We start from the raw sequence: 17651 nt of genomic DNA, 5'->3' as shown, positions 1-17651 counted from the left end.
AATATATGTAGCGTTAAGTCGCTTGGTTATTCTAAACAGACCGTGTTGCAGTCAAAGAGGCTATCTTGCCTAGCTTAGACTAAAATGTATCCTGGCTAAAGTCAGCTAGCATGCATAACTTCTGGTGAATGAAACTTCCTAGCTTTCCCCCAGGATTATGGCAACTCATTCCTATTTCCAATTCCTGGAGTGGGAGGGAGTGGAGGAAGCGGGGCTTGAGTGCACCTTCAATAAGGAAGAAGCCCCCAAGCACTTGGCTTGGGTAACCCACGGAGCAGGGGGCCTTAGCACGGGTCTGAGGGACCAGTGCGCACCTCCACAAAAACATTACTGTGACAACAGTACCTCCACATTTGGTTACGGCCAAAACAGGGTACTACATCGGCCATTGCCAGAACCCTCTATGCAGGCTATACAGCCTCAAGGAACATATTTATTTATTTTACCTTTCTTTAAATAGGCAAGTCATTTAAGAACAAATTCTTATTCACAATGTCAGCCTAGGAACAGTGTGTTTGTTCAGGGGCAGAATGACAGATTTTTATCTTGTCATCTCGGGATTTGATCTGGCATCCTTTCAGTTACTGGCCCAACGCTCTAACCACTAGGCTACCTGCCACCCCCAGGATATCTGCCTAGGGGCGGCAGGTACCCAGGGTGAGAGTAATAGGTTTGCTCTCTGTCCACAAGGGGGCACCCCTCCCCATAGGTGGCTCATTTCTGGGATTCATTGCTGATTCCTGCCTGTAGCTCACTAGTCCCTATGAGGCATAGTCGCCGGAAGTAGGGGTGCTGAGGGTGCTGCAGCACTCCCTGGAAAATCATAAATAAATAATAAGAATTTTTGCACAGTATGTTTTGCACAAAAGTAGTGCCCTGGGCCTTTAATAGTCCTTGTATTAGCGGACCGAAATGCCATGGGCCATTTAATTTGGTATCCATTGGGGCCGGCTTGGGGCGGGATTTCCTTTCCCCATAGTTGTGTTGTACCAAGAGTACCGACTGAAAAGGAATGTAAAGTTATGACTATAACTACTGTTTCCTGAAGGAGGGAAACGAGGTACAACCCAACTATGGGAAAATGAATTAAATGAATGAATCCGAGCCTCGGCTTATCACCTGTGGAAGGCTGGGCTTCCAGCCAGGCGCGGATTTCATTACCCTTGTCAGGCGTAAGTGCGACTCCCCATAGTTGTGTTGTACCTCGTTTCCCTGCTTCAGGGAACAGTAGTTATAGTCATAACATTACATTTGCTGGTTATTGCAGGTCTGCTTGATAAATGTCTAACACTGCATTGGGTGTGTTCCAGATACACATTTTCTATGGAGGTCTGCACTGAATATGGGATGGCTTTATCATGTTGATATACAGTATGTCTTGCAGTTGTAACACTTATTTTATACCTGTGTAAAAAATGTGTATGTGGAATGTGCTCACTTTCTCACACACACTCGCTACCTGTCCTGTCTTCCAGAGATGTGGTACCTGCCTGTGCTGGTGTGTGGCTTCTTCCTGGTTCTCATCCCGCTGTGGGTGGTCATTGCCCGGCGCTCTCCTCCAATTAGAGAGGTCCTGAGGTCTGGGTGGCAGCCCGTCATCGTGGCCATGTCCATCAGCAGGTAAAGGCCTGGGGCTCTCAACAATCTATTGTAATTCAATCAACATTCTATCAATATTCAATCAATGTTCTATTCATGATCTACAAAAGACTCAGGAGTTTCCAACTGGCCTTCAAGGAGACAACCGTGCAGTATACACACTTAAAGTGCAGCTTGAAGGACTTAATCGCTTTCTCTTTCATCACCTTTATCTAAACTGATTTGATATAACTGGACAAGTAAAATATACTTCTCAGTAGGCTTCCATGCACCATATCGCTTTCATCTATCCTCTCCTTTCAGATCAGTGCAGATCATTTTTTTAAACTTTATTATGACACCTTTCAGCTTTGGACAGGTTAAGTGACGTTTGTGTCCCATTGTGTCCTTTTAAACCACAGTATCGGAGGCCTTATACTGGACAAGACCATGAGCGACCCGAACTTTGAGGGCATGGCGGTGTTCACCCCAGTAATCAACGGTGAGTGGACCAAACCTTACTCCTCAAACAAATGAAAGGGTGGGACCTGTGTGTAATTCAATGTTGAATAGTTCTTACTTCCTCCTAACTAACAAATAACCATCCGAGAAACAGCTGTCCCACTGGGAAAATACTGGTCGAATCAACGTCGTTTCCACATCATTTCAACCAAGAAAATCAATGTGATGACATTGAATCAACATGGAAAACTGATTGGATTTGCAAAAAGTCATCAACATAAGGGCATTTAGTCTTTTTTTCACCCAACTTTTAACCTAAATCCAATGATATGGTGACATTGTTGTTGATTTCACGATGAATTCATGTTTGTTGACAACTCAACCAAATGTAAATCAAAACTAGAAGTTAAACTTACGTCTGTGCCCAGTGGGGTATGGGAAAAACTAGAAACAGGTTTAACCTTTTTGCAATGCTGTTTACCATTACTAAATATGTCTCTCATAAAACCACCATTAAATCTCATTTGGGAAATGGGTTCGAGTCGAGAAGCCATAGCTTAATTGGTCTCAAATGGTTATAAACAGAGCATCACTTTACTTATATGTCTGTTATCCTTAGCCTGTCCACTACTGTAACATATTATGTAAGCTTAAATATAAAATCTGGTTCTCTTTTCCCTCAAAGACAACATCTGGTTTTCTTGGTAGAGAGATGTATGACAAAATAGACGGGCGTGGGATCTTGTCCTATTTAAACAGTCTTTGAAGTATGACAGTAAATTACTATAATTTGTGTGATTGTTTACAAAAGCACAACGGCTTGATGCAAAGCATCTAAATGGCATCAACATTTATTTCATTAGTCATAAGTTGGTTCCACACAAGTTGCAGAGTGCCATGTCACTAAAGGCCTAGTCTGTGATATTTACAGCCATTTTATAGTGATATATATACCCATTAATTGTGAAGAATATCACTTATAAATGCATTATGAGTCTTGAAAGCCATGACTACGAGGCCTCCCGAGATGTTCATTACTTATACGGAATAATAGGACACTAATTTAAACCACTCAGCAGCCTAGTCAGAACATCAGAGGGGAAGGAGGAATGTATTGAAGTTCCCACATCTTCTGTAAATAAGACTCTTAGTATGGCGATGTTTGTTACCCATGGCTAGCCACCATCGCTGGAGAGGAATAACAATAGGGTTTACATAAACCTCCGCCTGTTTAGAATGACAACTATGCACTCTCTGCTTCGGATTTCCTCTATACTGCATATTTTCCAGCCTCAGCTAGCGATACCAAAGGTTTTCGCTTTTATCTGCATTTCAAGACAGGAAGTACATTTGCATTGCCATTCAGTGTTTCTTTCACTCTCTTTCTCCCTCCATCCCTGTTTATGTCTCTCTCACCACTCTCCCTCTGCCTCCCTCACAATCTCTCTCTTCTTCTCTTTCTCCTGCCTCTCCAATCACTCTCTCCCTCTCCACCTCTCTGCCTCTCCACTTCTCTCTGTTCCTCTCAACCCCATCCAATAATAAATCAAAATCAAATTTATTTGTCACATACACATGGTTAGCAGGTGTTAATGCAAGTGTAGCGAAATGCTTGTGCTTCAAGTTCTGACCATGCAGTAATATCTAACAAGTAATCTACCAATTCCACAACAACTACCTTGTACACACAAGTGTAAAGGAATGAATACGAATATCTACATTAAAATATATAAATGGGTGATGGCCGAACGGCGTAGGCAAGATGTAATAGATGGTATGGAGTACAGTATATACATATGAGATGAGTATTGTAGGGTATGAAAACATATAAAGCGGCATTGTTTAAGGTGGCTAGTGATTCATTACATCAGGATGGCATAGAGTACGGTATATACATATGAGATGAGTAATGTAGGTTATGAAAACATTATATAAAGTGGCATTGTTTAAAGTGGCTAGTGATACATCTAATACATCAAGATGCAGTAGATGGTATAGCGTACAGTATATACATATGAGATGAATAATGTAGGTTATGTAAACATTATCTAATATAAATAATATAAAGTGGCAGGTGATAAATTGATTACATACATTTTCCCATTATTAAAGTGGCTTGAGTTGAGTCAGTATGTTGGCAGCAGCCACTCAATGTTAGTGATGGCTGTTTAACAGTCTGATGGCCTTGAGATAGAAGCTGTTTTTCAGTCTCTCGGTTCCAGCTTTGATGCACCTGTACTGACCTCGCCTTCTGGATGTTAGTGGGGTGAACAGGCAGTGGCTCGGGTGGTTGCTGTCCTTGATGATCTTTTTGGCCTTCCTGTGACATCGGGGGGTGTAGGTGTCCTGGAGGGCAGGTAGTTTGCACCCGGTGATGCGTTGTGCAGACCTCACTACCCTCTGGAGAGCCTTCTGGTTATGGGCGGAGCAGCTGCCGTACCAGGCGGTGATACAGCCCGACAGGATGCTCTCGATTGTGCATCTGTAAAAGTTTGTGAGTGTTTTTGATGACAAGCCGAATTTCTTCAGCCTCCTGAGGTTGAAGAGGCGCTGCTGCGCCTTCTTCACCACGCTGTCTGTGTGGGTGGACCATTTCAGTTTGTCCGTGATGTGTACACTGAGGAACTTAAAACTCTCCACCCTCTCCACTACTGTCCCGTCAATGTAGATAGGGGGCTGCTCCCTCTGCTGTTTCCTGAAGTCCACGATCATCTCTTTTGTTTTGTTGACATTGAGTGCAAGGTTATTTTCCTGACACCACACTCCGAGGGCCCTCACCTCCTCCCTGTAGGCCGTCTCGTCGTTGTTGGTAATCAAGCCTACCACTGTAGTGTCGTCTGCAAACTTGATGATTGAGTTGGATGCGTGCATGGCCACACAGTCGTGGGTGAACAGGGAGTACAGGAGAGGGCTGAGAACGCACCCTTGTGGGGACCCAGTGTTGAGGATCAGCGTTGTGGAGATGTTGTTACCTACCCTCACCACCTGGGGGCGGCCTGTCAGGAAGTCCAGGACCCAGTTGCACAGGGCGGGGTCGAGACCCAGGGTCTCGAGCTTAATGACGAGTTTGGAGGGTATTATGGTGTTAAATGCTGAGTTGTAATTGATGAACAGCATTCTTACATAGGTATTCCTCTTGTCCAGATAGGTTAGGGCAGTGTGCAGGCGATTGCGTCGTCTGTGGACCTATTGGGTCGGTAAGCAAATTGGAGTGGGTCTAGGGTGTCAGGTAGGGTGGAGGTGATATGGTCCTTGACTAGTCTCTCAAAGCACTTCATGATGACGGAAGTGAGTGCTACAGGGCGGTAGTCATTTAATATTTAATATGCAAGACTTAGCTGTAGGCTGTGGAAGCACGGCTGTTGAGAATGTAATTTTAAGAGCTATTGCAGGGAACTACAGCAAGACACGCTCAAGGCTATTAGACATGTTTTTATTCCTCTCAGAGAGATGCGCTCAAGGCAATAAGATATGCATTCATCATCCCATCACATGTTTCTGAGTGAGGATGTTGTTAGGATTATAAGGACGATATTGAGTTTCTCATGACTGGATGATACAAAGGATTAAGTAGAGGAACAGCAGTCTTCAACAACACCTGTAGCGTTGTGCTTGCTACCACGCTTTTAATACTTCTCTGATTTGAAGAGAAGCAGTATAATCTCATGGATACAAGATCATGCTCTCTCTTTGCACGAACTCACTTTAAAGATATGCCATTACAGTTACAGCCGAATAAGCCCTATTTGATGAACTATAAAAAGTTGCAGAAAACCAAAACTACCTACAATTACCTTAAAGATGCTTCATAACCTTGAAAATACCTATAACTTATTAAACCCAGAGCTCAAGCCTAAATATGTAACAGACAATTTCGACAAATGATCCCACAAAAAAACACCAACCTCTATGTCCAATGATTGTTCTGTTCCATCCCTTCACCCAGGTGTGGGAGGTAACTTGGTGGCCATCCAGGCCAGCCGCATCTCCACCTACCTCCACTACTGGAGCATGCCTGGGACCCTGCCTTCCAAGATGGCACAACACTGGCCTGGCCCCTGCCTGACCTTCTGCTCCTCAGGTCAGCAGTCAAAACACACTTCAACGTCAAACACACACATACAGTTGAAGTTGGAAGTTTACATACACTTAGGTTGGAGTCATTAAAACTCGTTTTTCAACCACTGCACAAATGTCTTGTTAACAAACTATAGTTTTGGCAAGTCGGTTAGGACATCTACTTTGTGCATGACACAAGTAATTTTTCCAACAGCTGTTTACAGACAGATCACTTCACTCATAACTGTCACAACTTCCGCCGAAGTCGGTCCCTCTCCTTGTTCGGGCGGTGTTCGGTGGTCGACGTCACCGACCTTCTAGCCATCACTGATCCATTTTTCATGTTCCATTGGTTTTGTCTCGTCTTCCTTCACACCTGGTTCCAATCCCATCAATTACATGTTGTGTATTTACCCTCTGTTTCCCCTCATGCCCTTGTCGGAGATTGTTTTATTGTATGTGATTGTGCTAGTATGTGTTGGTGTGCGACGGGTTTTGTACCCACTTTGTTATTTTTGTATATTTTGGTTTTTGGAGTTTGGTCAGCACTTATTAAACGACTCCGTTTATACCAAGTTCGTTCTCCTGCGCCTAACTTCCCTGCCACCAGCACGCACCCATTGCAATAACTCACTGTATCACAATTCCAGTGGGTCAAAAGTTTACATACACTAAGTTGACTGTGCCTTTAAACAGCTTGACAAATTCCAGAAAATGATGTCATGGCTTTAGAAGCTTCTGATAGGCTAATTGACATAATTTGAGTCAATTGGAGGTGTATCTGTGGATATACTTCAAGGCCTACCTTCAAACTCAGCCTAAAAAAAAGAAAGAAAAAGAAGAAAAAAAAAGAAAATGCATGAAATGAAATGTATGCATTCACTACTGTAAGTCGCTCTGGATAACAGCGTCTGCTAAATGACTAAAATGTTTTTAAAAAATGAAGCACTGGGGTGGCAGCATCATGTTGTGGGGGAGCTTTGCTGCAGGAGGGACTGGTACACTTCACAAAATAGATGGCATCATGAGGTAGGAAAATGATGTGGATATATTGAAGCAACATCTCAAGACATCAGTCAGGAAGTTAAAGCTTGGTCGCAAATGGGTCTTCCAAATGGACAATGACCCCAAGCATACTTCCAAATTTGTGGCAAAATGGCTTAAGGACAACAAAGTCAAGGTATTGGAGTGGCCATCGCAAAGCCCTGACCTCAATCCTATAGAAAAATGTGTGGGCAGAACTGAAAAAGCGTGTGCGAGCAAGGAGGCCTACAAACCTGCCTCAGTTACACAAGATCTGTCAGGAGGAATGGGCCAAAATTCACCCAAGTTATTGTGAGAAGCTTGTGGAAGGCTAACCAAAACATTTGACTCAAGTTAAACAATTTAAAGGCAATGCTACCAAATACTAATTGAGTGTATGTAAACTTCTGACCCACTGGGAATGTGATGAAAGAAATAAAAGCTGAAATAAATCATTCTCTCTACTATTATTCTGACATTTCACATTCTTAAAAAAAAGTGGTGATCCTACCTGACTTAAGACCGGTAATGTTTACTAGGATTAAATGTCAGGAATTGTGAAAAACTGAGTTTAAATGTATTTGGCTAAGGTGTATGTAAACTTCCGATTTCAACTGTAAATACAGATTGTTAAATACCCACACGGACACACAACATGACACAACACTGCCCTCACCCTTGCCTGACCTTCAGCTCCTCAGCTAACCAGTCAAAACAAACTTCAAAAGTAGCACAAACAAGCACCGGGGCCAGGGAACAGTGCTCCACCACCTTAGGATAGGTGAAAGCATTTTTGTTGAATTGATTTTGGAATTGAAAGGCAACCAGTTATGGGAAAAATGTATTCACTTACAGTACAAAATCCCAATTTGACTACTGCACACATCCACACACAATCTTATTTACCCATTGCAGTTGTCTTGCACACTTCATCCGACCTAGACAGTAAAAAGATAGTTAACTTTTTTAAGTTTTAGATTATTTTTTATTGACCTAGGGTGTTGTCATTTAATCTAAACCGTTTTTAAGACCTCTAAGTTTCCTCTTTACATCCACAGGGGTCAACTCCAAGTCAGCCAGAGTTCTGGTCTTCTTGGTGGTTCCGGGTCACCTGCTCTTCCTCTACACCATCCACTTACTGAAGGGCGGCCATGGTGCCCTCACGTCTGCCTTCGTCTGCCTTTACCTGTGTGCAGCCCTTCTACAGGTCAGAGGTCAAATATATATGTACCACAGACAGTAAACTAGCTAAACCATAGACTGTATACAACTCCTACTGTAACAGCTGACATACTGTACATTGAAAAATCTATAAATAAAAAAATATCACAAGAAAAGCTGACATATGGACATAATAATAATTAATTAAAGTGCAATTATTTATTTAGGCTTTTGGGTCTATATCTAAACTTCAGTGATAGAAACCAAATAGGAATTGTATAGAAATGATAATGGTGCTTTGTCAGTGCGGCCTCTGGGGCAAAATGAGTTTCACACCCCTGTGTTAGTTATAGTATTTTATTCTATATCATTTCATTGAACCTAATTATTTCATAGTGACACACTGCAAAAATAAAGTAGGACACCTTTATTGCCATAAACCTGTGAACTTTGTGAAAAAGTTAGGTCAGTTTCATGGAGGAATGTTTATTTTCTCTACACCTCTTTTTTGTTTGGATCTCGCACATTATTAAGGAGGGTTTGAGTCGAGGGAATCATAGGCGTACACTAAGAAAATCATTTGGATGACTTTATCACGTCAAGATAAACAATGGCCTTAGAAGAAATGTTTCATAAAAAAAGATTTACAATTTTTCAGCCCTCTTGCTTGCCCAAACTCCAGCGCTGCAATTCAAACCACATGTTGCTGAAACAGGCCGACCAACAGACTGACACGTCTGTTTAGACCAAAACAGTGTTTCAGTCCTGGCATTTATCACATCAAATGGTCTTTTTCAGTACAGTTGAAATGACCAGTGTTGTCATTTGCAACTTTTTAGTGTTAACTTGATAGCCGCTTATCAGTAGGGGACTTATAAATATAATTATACACTGTATAGAGCAACTGACAGATGTGGCTTACAAAAACCATATGTGATATAAATGTGCTGACTTGTACAAGAACATATGTGTAATAGTAACTATCTAAACCTAGACCGTATAAAAACAAGATCTAAACCAAGAGGCAATGGAATGATTACTGCTCAATAAAGAGTCAAGGATTGGGTTTGACTAAAGTCCAGCATACACAGTGGGTTGTCAGGCCCAGTGTTGCCAAATTACTGTATCAGCTCTTCTTCTCAGCGTTGCTCCATGCACATAGCCAAAGCTTAATCATTCAGTTCCAACCAGTATGAACATAACAGTGGTATTAAATGGAACAGAGGAGCGCTGGTTTGGTAATACAGTTGAAGTCGGAAGTTTACATACTGTCAGAATGGTGGGTGTAGCTGGTGTATGCAGTCAGGCGCAGGAGAGCAGAGAAAGGGGAGCAACGTACTTTATTCAGAATAATGAATGGTACAAGGTAACACAATACACTTGCCCAAACACGAAACACAAAACATCAACTTTTACGCACGGGCAAGAAACAACACCCGTCGAAATTACCAGTCACCAACATACCGAACATGACATAAAACAATCCCGCACAACACCATGGGGGAAACAGAGGGTTAAATGCATGAACAATAATTAGGGGAATGAAAAACAGGTGTGTAGAAACAAAGACAAAACAAATGGAAAATGAAAAGTGGATCAGCGATGGCTAGTAGACCGGCAACGCTGACCGCCGAGCGCTGCCTGAACAAGGAGAGGCACCGACTTCGGCTGAAGTCATGACAGTACTCCCCCTTGACACGCGGCTCCAGCAGCGCGCCGAGGCCGGCCTCGGGAATGACCCGGAGGACGAGGTGCAGGGCGATCCGGATGGAGACGGTGGAACTCCTGCAACATCGAAGGGTCCAACACGTCCTCCACCGGCACCCAGCATCACTCCTCCGGACCGTACCCCTCCCACTCCACGAGGTACTGAAGGCCCCTCGCCCGACGCCTCGAGTCTAGTATGGACCGAACTGCATATGCCGGAGCCCCCTCGATGTCCAGAGGGGGAGGAGGAACCTCCCGCACCTCAGATTCCTGGAGCGGACCAGCTACCACTGGCCTGAGGAGAGACACATAAAACGAGGGGTTAATACGGTAATCTGGGGGAAGCTGTAACCTGTAACACACCTCGTTTATTCTCCTCAGGACTTTGAATGGCCCAGCAAACCGCGGACCCAGGTTCCGGCAGGGCAGGCGGAGAGGCAGGTTTCGGGTCGAGAGCCAGACTCGCACCGGGGGACCGGGTCTGGCTCTCAACCCGAAACCTGCCCCTCCGCCTGCCCTGCCGGAAGCTGGGTCTGCCTCACTGCGGTGGCGGTCTACGCCAGCCTTCTGACGCTTCACGGCACGTTGAAGGTGCACATGAGCGGCGTCCCATGTCTCCTCTGAGCGCCTAAACCAGTTGTCCACCACAGGAGCCTTGATCTGGCTCTGATGCCACGGTGCCAGAACCGGCTGGTACCCCAGTACGCACTGGAAGGGGGAGAGGTTAGTGGAGGAGTGGCAGAGTGAGTTTTGGGCCATCTCTGCCCAGGGTATGAACGTCACCCACTCCCCTGGCCGGTCCTGGCCATAGGATCGCAGAAACCTACCCACATCCTGGTTCACTCTCTCCACCTGCCCGTTACTCTCGGGGTGAAAACCTGAGGTAAGGCTGACCGAGACCCCCAGACGTTCCATGAACGCCCTCCAGACCCTTGACGTGAACTGGGGAACTCGATCAGATACTATGTCCTCAGGCACCCCGTAGTGCCGGAAGACGTGTGTGAACAGAGCCTCCGCAGTCTGTAGGGCCGTAGGGAGACCGGGCAAAGGGAGGAGACAGCAGGACTTAGAAAACCGTTCCACAACGACCAGGATCGTGGTGTTACCCTGTGAGGGAGAAAGGTCCGTTAAGAAGTCCACCGACAGGTGTGACCACGGCCGTTGTGGAACGGGTAAGGGTTGTAACTTCCCTCTGGGCAGGTGCCTAGGGGCCTTGCACTAGGCGCACACTGAGCAGGAGGAAACATAAACCCTCACGTCCTTAGCCAAGGTGGGCCACCAGTACTTCCCACTAAGACAGCGCACTGTACGACCGATGCCCGGATGGCCAGAGGAGGGTGACGGGTGGGCCCAATAGATCAAACGGTTGCGGACAGCAGACGGAACGTACAGACGCCCAGCTGGACACTGGAGGGGAGTGGGCTCTGTACGTAACGCCCGCTCGAAGTCCGCGTCCAGCTCCCACACTACTGGTGCCACCAGGCAAGAGGCCGGGAGTATGGGAGTGTGATCCATGGACCGCTCCTCCGTGTCATACATCCGGGACAGTGCGTCTGCCTTAACGTTCTGGGAACCTGGTCTGTGGGACAGGGTGAAAACAAAACGAGTAAAGAACATGGCCCACCTTGCCTGGCGAGGGTTCAGTCTCCTCGCCGCCCGGGTGTACTCCATATTGCGGTGGTCAGTCCAGATGAGAAAAGGGTGTTTAGCCCCCTCAAGCCATGTCTCCACGCCTTCAAGGCCTTGACCACAGCCAACAACTCCCGGTCCCCCATGTCATAGTTTCGCTCCGCTGGGCTGAGCTTCTTTGAAAAGAAGGCACAGGGGCGGAGCTTTGGTGGCGTACCCGAGATGTTGCAGCATGGCCGCATGCTGCTGGACGCGCTCCTCGACCCCTAATACGGGGTTGGCTGCTCCTGCTGACTCCATATTCAAGGGTGCGGGATTCTGTCAGAATGGTGGGTGTAGCTGGTGTATGCAGTCAGGCGCAGGAGAGCAGAGAAATGGGAGCAACGTACTTTACTCAGAATAATTAATGGTACAAGGTAACACAATACACTTGCCCAAACACGAAACACACAAACATCAACTTTTACGCACGGGCAAGAAACAACACCCGTCGAAATTACCAGTCACCAACATACCGAACATGACATAAAACAATCCCGCACAACACCATGGGGGAAACAGAGGGTTAAATACATGAACAATAATTAGGGGAATGAAAAACAGGTGTGTAGAAACAAAGACAAAACTAATGGAAAATGAAAAGAGGATCGGCGATGGCTAGTAGACCGGCGATGCCGACCGCCGAGCGCCACCCGTATAAGGAGAGGCACCGACTTCGGCTGAAGTCGTGACACATACATCTTAGCCAAATACATTTAAAATCAGTTTTTCACAATTCCTGATATTTAATCCTAGTAGAAATGCCCTGTCTTAGGTCAGTTAGGATCACCACTTTATTTTAAGAATGTGAAATTTCAGAATAATAGTAGAGAGAATTATTTATTTCAGCTTTTATTTCTTTCATCACATTCCCAGTGGGTCAGAAGTTTACATACACTCAATTAGTATTTGATAGCATTGCCTTTAAATAGTTTAACTTGGGTCAAACGTTTTGGGTAGCCTTCCACAAGCATTTCACAATAATTTAGGTGAATTTTGGCCCATTCCTCCTGACAGAGCTGGTGTAACTGAGTCAGGTTTGTAGGCCTCCTTGCTTGCATATGCTTTTTCAGTTCTGCCCACAAATTTTCTATAGGATTGAGGTCAGGGCTTTGTGATAGCCACTCCAATACCTTGACTTTGTTGTCCTTAAGCCATTTTGCTACAACTTTGGAAGTATGCTTGGGGTCAACGTCTATTTGGAAGATCCATTTGGAGCTAAGCTTTAACTTCCTGACTGATGTATTGAGATGTTGCTTCAATATATCCACATCATTTTTCTACCTCGTGATGCCATCTATTTTGTGAAGTGCACCAGTCCCTCCTGCAGCAAAGCACCCCCACAACATGATGCTGCCACACCAGTGCTTCATGGTTGGGATGGTGTTCTTCGGCTTGCAAGCCTCCCCCTTTTTCCTCCAAACATAACGATGGCCATTATGCCCAAATGGTTCTATTTTTGTGTCATCAGACCAGAGGACATTTCTCCAAAAAGTACAATCTTTGTCCCCATGTTCAGTTGCAAACCGTAGTCTGGCTATTTTATGGCAGTTTTGGAGCAGTGGCTTCTTCCTTGCTGAGCAGCCTTTCAGGTTATCTCGATATAGGACTCGTTTTACTGTGGATATAGATACTTTTGTACCTGTTTCCTCCAGCATCTTCACAAGGTCGTTTGCTGTTGTTCTGGGATTGATTTGCACTTTTCGCACCAAAGTACGTTAATCTCTAGGAGACAGAACGTGTCTCCTTCCTGAGCGTTATGACGACTGCGTGGTCCCATGGTGTTTATACTTGTGTACTATTGTTTGTACAGATGAACGTGGTACCTTCAGGCATTTGGAAATTGCTCCCAAGGATGAACCAGACTTGTGGAGGTCTACGATTCTTTTTCTGAGGTCTTGGCTGATTTCTTTTGATTTTCCCATGATATCAAGCAAAGAGGCACTGAGTTTGAAGGTTGGCCTTGAAATACATCCACAGGTACACCTTCAATTGACTCAAATGATATCAATTAGCCTATCAGAAGCTTCTAAAGCCATGACATCATTTTCTGGAATTTTCCAAGCTGTTTAAAGGCACAGTCAACTTAGTGTATGTAAACTTCTGACCCACTGGAATTGTGATTGAGTGTATTATAAGTGAAATAATCTGTCTGTAAACAATTGTTTGAAAAATTACTTGTGTCATGCACAAAGTAGATATCCTAACCAACTTGCCAAAACTATAGTTTGTTAACAAGAAATTTGTGGAGTGGTTGAAAAAAACGAGTTTTAATGACTCCAACCTAAGTTTATTTACATTTCCGACTTCAACTGTAGATGTCCGACAAGAGGTGCCCTTTGAAAAGGGGGATGAATACTTGCACAAGCAAAAATAAGTTGGTGCTGGTAGTGTGAAGAATACATATGTTTTTGTATGTGAACCCTTTGTAATTCCTGAATTAGATTTTATCTTCATCTAAATCACAACAATAGACAAACATAGTTTGCTTATTAAACTAATAACACACAAATTATTGTATTTTTCTTGTCTATATTGAATACATCATTTAAACATTCACAGTGTAGGTTGGAAAAAGTATGTGAACCCCTAGGCTAATGACTTCTCCAAAAGATAATTGGAGTCAGGAGTCAGCTAACCTGGAGTCCAATCAATGAGACGAAATTGGAGATGTTGCCCTATAAAAAACACTCACAAAATTTGAGTTTGCTATTCACAAGAAGCATTGCCTGATGTGAACCATGCCTCGAACAAAAGAGATCTCAAAAGACCTAAGATTAAGAATTGTTGACTTGCATAAAGCTGGAAAGGGTTACAAAAGTATCTCTAAAAGCCGTGATGTTCATCAGTCCACGATAAGACAAATTGTCTATAAATGGAGAAAGTTCAGCACTGTTGCTACTCTCCCTAGGAGTGGCCGTCCTGCAAAGATGACGGCAAGAGCACAGCGCAGAATGCTCAATGAGGTTAAGAAGAATCCTAGAGTCAGCCAAAGACTTACAGAAATCTCTGGAGCATGCTAACATCTGTTGACGAGTCTACGATACACGATACGTAAAACACTAAACAAGAATGGTGTTCATGGGAGGACACCACGGAAGAAGCCACTGCTGTCCAAAAAAAACATTGCTGCACGTCTAAAGTTTGCAAAAGTGCACCTGGATGTTCCATAGCGCTACTGGCAAAATATTCTGTGGACAGATGAAACTACAGCTGAGTTGTTTGGAAGGGACACACAACAACATGCGTGGAGAAAAAAAAGGCACATCACACCAACATCAAAAGCTCATCCCAACTGTAAAGTATGGTGGAGGGAGCATCATGGTTTGGGGCTGCTTTGCTGCCTTAGGGCCTGGACAGCTTGCTATCATCGACGGAAAAATGTATTCCCAAGTTCATCAAGACATTTTGCAGGAGAATGTTAGGCTATCTGTCCATCAAGAAGTTGGGTGATGCAACAGGACAACGACCCAAAACACAGAAGTAAATCAACAACAGAATGGCTTCAACAGAAGATAATATGCCTTCTGGAGTGGCCCAGTCAGAGTCCTGACCTCAACCCAATTGAGATGCTGTGGCATGACCTCAAGAGAGCAGTTCACACCAGACATCACAAGAATATTGCTGAACTGAAACAGTTTTGTCAAGAGGAATGGTCCAAAATTCCTCCTGTCCGTTGTGCAGGTCTGATCCGCAACTATAGAAAACGTTTGGTTGAGGTTATTGCTGCCAAACTAGGGTCAACTAGTTAATAAATCCAAGGGTTCACATAATTTTTCCACCCTACACTGTGAATGTTTGCATGGTGTGTTCAATAAAGACATGAAAACGTATAATTGTTGTGTGTTATTAGTTTAAGCAGACCGTGTTTGTCTATTGTTGTGACCTAGATGAAGATCAGATCAAATTTGATGACCAATTTATGCAGAAATCCAGGTATTTCCAAAGGGTTCACATACTTTTTCTTGCCACTGTAATATGTTTATTGTTATTCACAGGTGGTGATTCTGCTGTACACGGCTGACCTGATGGTGCGCTGGATGTGGCGGCGGGGGCTGGACCCGGACAACTACTCTATCCCGTACCTCACGGCTCTGGGGGACCTGTTGGGGACTGGCTTCCTGGCCCTGACATTCAGAGCCGTTCTATTGGGCATTTCCTCTGGGATGAAGGGGGTTTGAGAGAAGGGGCTAATCCATCAGCCTATTTCTGTCCAACATCGTCTTATTGAATATATTAAAATAGAGACATTTAGCTATTGTAGTTATATGTCAGTTATATGTTGTTCTGTTCATCCATAAGCAACTCTGTTCAGGTCATATTTAAGTGATAATGCCAGAGAAGCCAATGTTCAGAGGATATATTGGCAGGGGTGTTGTTAGGCCCGAGACGAAATGCCAATATATCCTCCAAACACCGGCTTCGAGGACATTATCACTTTTATACTACAGGTTACCAACATATTCATATAATGATTGACATATATTCATTAAAAACATAATTTTTATGAATTTATTCATACCATTTCATCCTTCAACAATATATAATCCCGACACAAATCTAGGGTTGCTACCCAAGCTGTTCTATCGGTTCGGTTGCCAGAGACATGACCCAGTCGTTCGTTCTAAATGTTCCACTGCCATATTGGCTGGCAACGTTCATATCCCTTGCTTGCTAGCTAGCCAATTAGTGCTAACTTACGGTCACGTCAAAAAGTGCAGCCAGAACAACAGCAAAGTAGCTGCATTTGCATTTGTTTAAGCTGTTTTCAAAAGACATTTATTTGGATACATCCATAACAATGACCTAATGAGGCACGATTTCCCCTGGCATAGAAAATGTGCTCACTCGTCAGGCCACTGTTGTTCAGAGGAGCTAGCCAACAACACAGTAACACAATCACTTCAAACTGAAGCTGGAAAGCCTGAAAACTAGCGGCACTTGGTTTTGTTTGACCTCGTTTGAATTTACATTTATTTGTATATAACCATAAAAATGATGCCAGCTGATTCATGATTTCGACTGGCTAAGAAACGCTGCCCGTCTCATCACGATCATTACTATGGGACAGCTGAAGATCAAATTTGAATATTGAAACAATATTGCAAAATGTCGGAGACAGACAGCAAGGTTTATACAAATCTCCGCTGTTGAAAACAAAATGTTAGTCTAAAAGAAATGTGAGATAATGTCTAGATGCTTTTTATAGTGGAGATCAAGTTTGTAAATTGCTTGGCTGGGTTGATGAGACAATGGATTGCGCAGTCAGAAGGGTTTGGATTGCGCAGACATTTTCATTTTATGGATTTAGCCGGTGGTAACTTGTGGAATAGACACCGGCTGGAATGCTGTTTTAACCAATCAGCATTCAGGATTAGACCCACCCGTTGTATAAACTACTGTATGCAAGTGGCTGGAATTAAGAAGTGAGGGAGAAAAGATTCAACAACATAGCTTACCGACAACCACCAAGCTTGACTTCACATAGTCTTTAGTCTCCGATAACGAATGAATGCTGCTGGGCCTCCCAAGTGGCTAGCGATCTAAGGCACTGCATCACTACAGATCCTGGTTCGATCCCAGGCTGTGTCGCAGCCGGCCACGACCAGGAGACCCATGAGGCAGTGCACAATTGGCCCAGCATCGTCCGGGTTAGGGGAGGGTTTGGCCGACCGAGTTGTCCTTGTCCCATTGCGCTCTAGCTCTGGCGCAATGCATGCTGACACGGTCTCCAGGTGTTTCCTCTGACACATTGGTGTGGTTGGCTTCTGGGGTAAGCAAGCATTGTGTCAAGAAGCAGTGCGGCTTGGCGGGGTCGTGTTTCGGAGGACGCACGGCTCTCGACCTTCACCTCTCCTGAGTCTACGGCAGTTGCAGCGATGGGAAAAGAAATTGGGGAGAAAAATGGGTAAAAAAATATATATATATATATATATTTTTTTTTATGCTGCTAAGGGAGTACCTGTATACTGTAGCTCGATATGCTTTGAGCA

The 17651-nt window shown here is 44.2% G+C and overlaps 1 protein-coding gene across 2 annotated transcripts in view; it reads left to right on the top strand.

The window, feature by feature from the left end:
* Positions 1–16075, top strand: part of LOC115208323 (solute carrier family 41 member 1) — a 72343-nt gene extending 56268 nt beyond the window's left edge. For both annotated transcript variants that reach the window (XM_029776276.1, XM_029776277.1), the window contains 5 exons: positions 1476–1620; positions 2001–2080; positions 5987–6121; positions 8181–8329; positions 15657–16075. In XM_029776276.1, the coding sequence (XP_029632136.1) occupies positions 1476–1620; positions 2001–2080; positions 5987–6121; positions 8181–8329; positions 15657–15839 (692 nt within the window). In that variant the 3' untranslated portion in view covers positions 15840–16075. The remainder of the gene's footprint in view (positions 1–1475; positions 1621–2000; positions 2081–5986; positions 6122–8180; positions 8330–15656) is intronic.
* Positions 16076–17651: the final 1576 nt, after the last annotated feature.

The sequence above is a fragment of the Salmo trutta genome, chromosome 14 (genome assembly GCF_901001165.1).
Source record: "Salmo trutta chromosome 14, fSalTru1.1, whole genome shotgun sequence".
Taxonomy (NCBI): domain Eukaryota; kingdom Metazoa; phylum Chordata; class Actinopteri; order Salmoniformes; family Salmonidae; genus Salmo; species Salmo trutta.
Note: the sequence above shows the minus strand (reverse complement) of the source record. Positions and strands in the feature narration are given on the sequence as shown.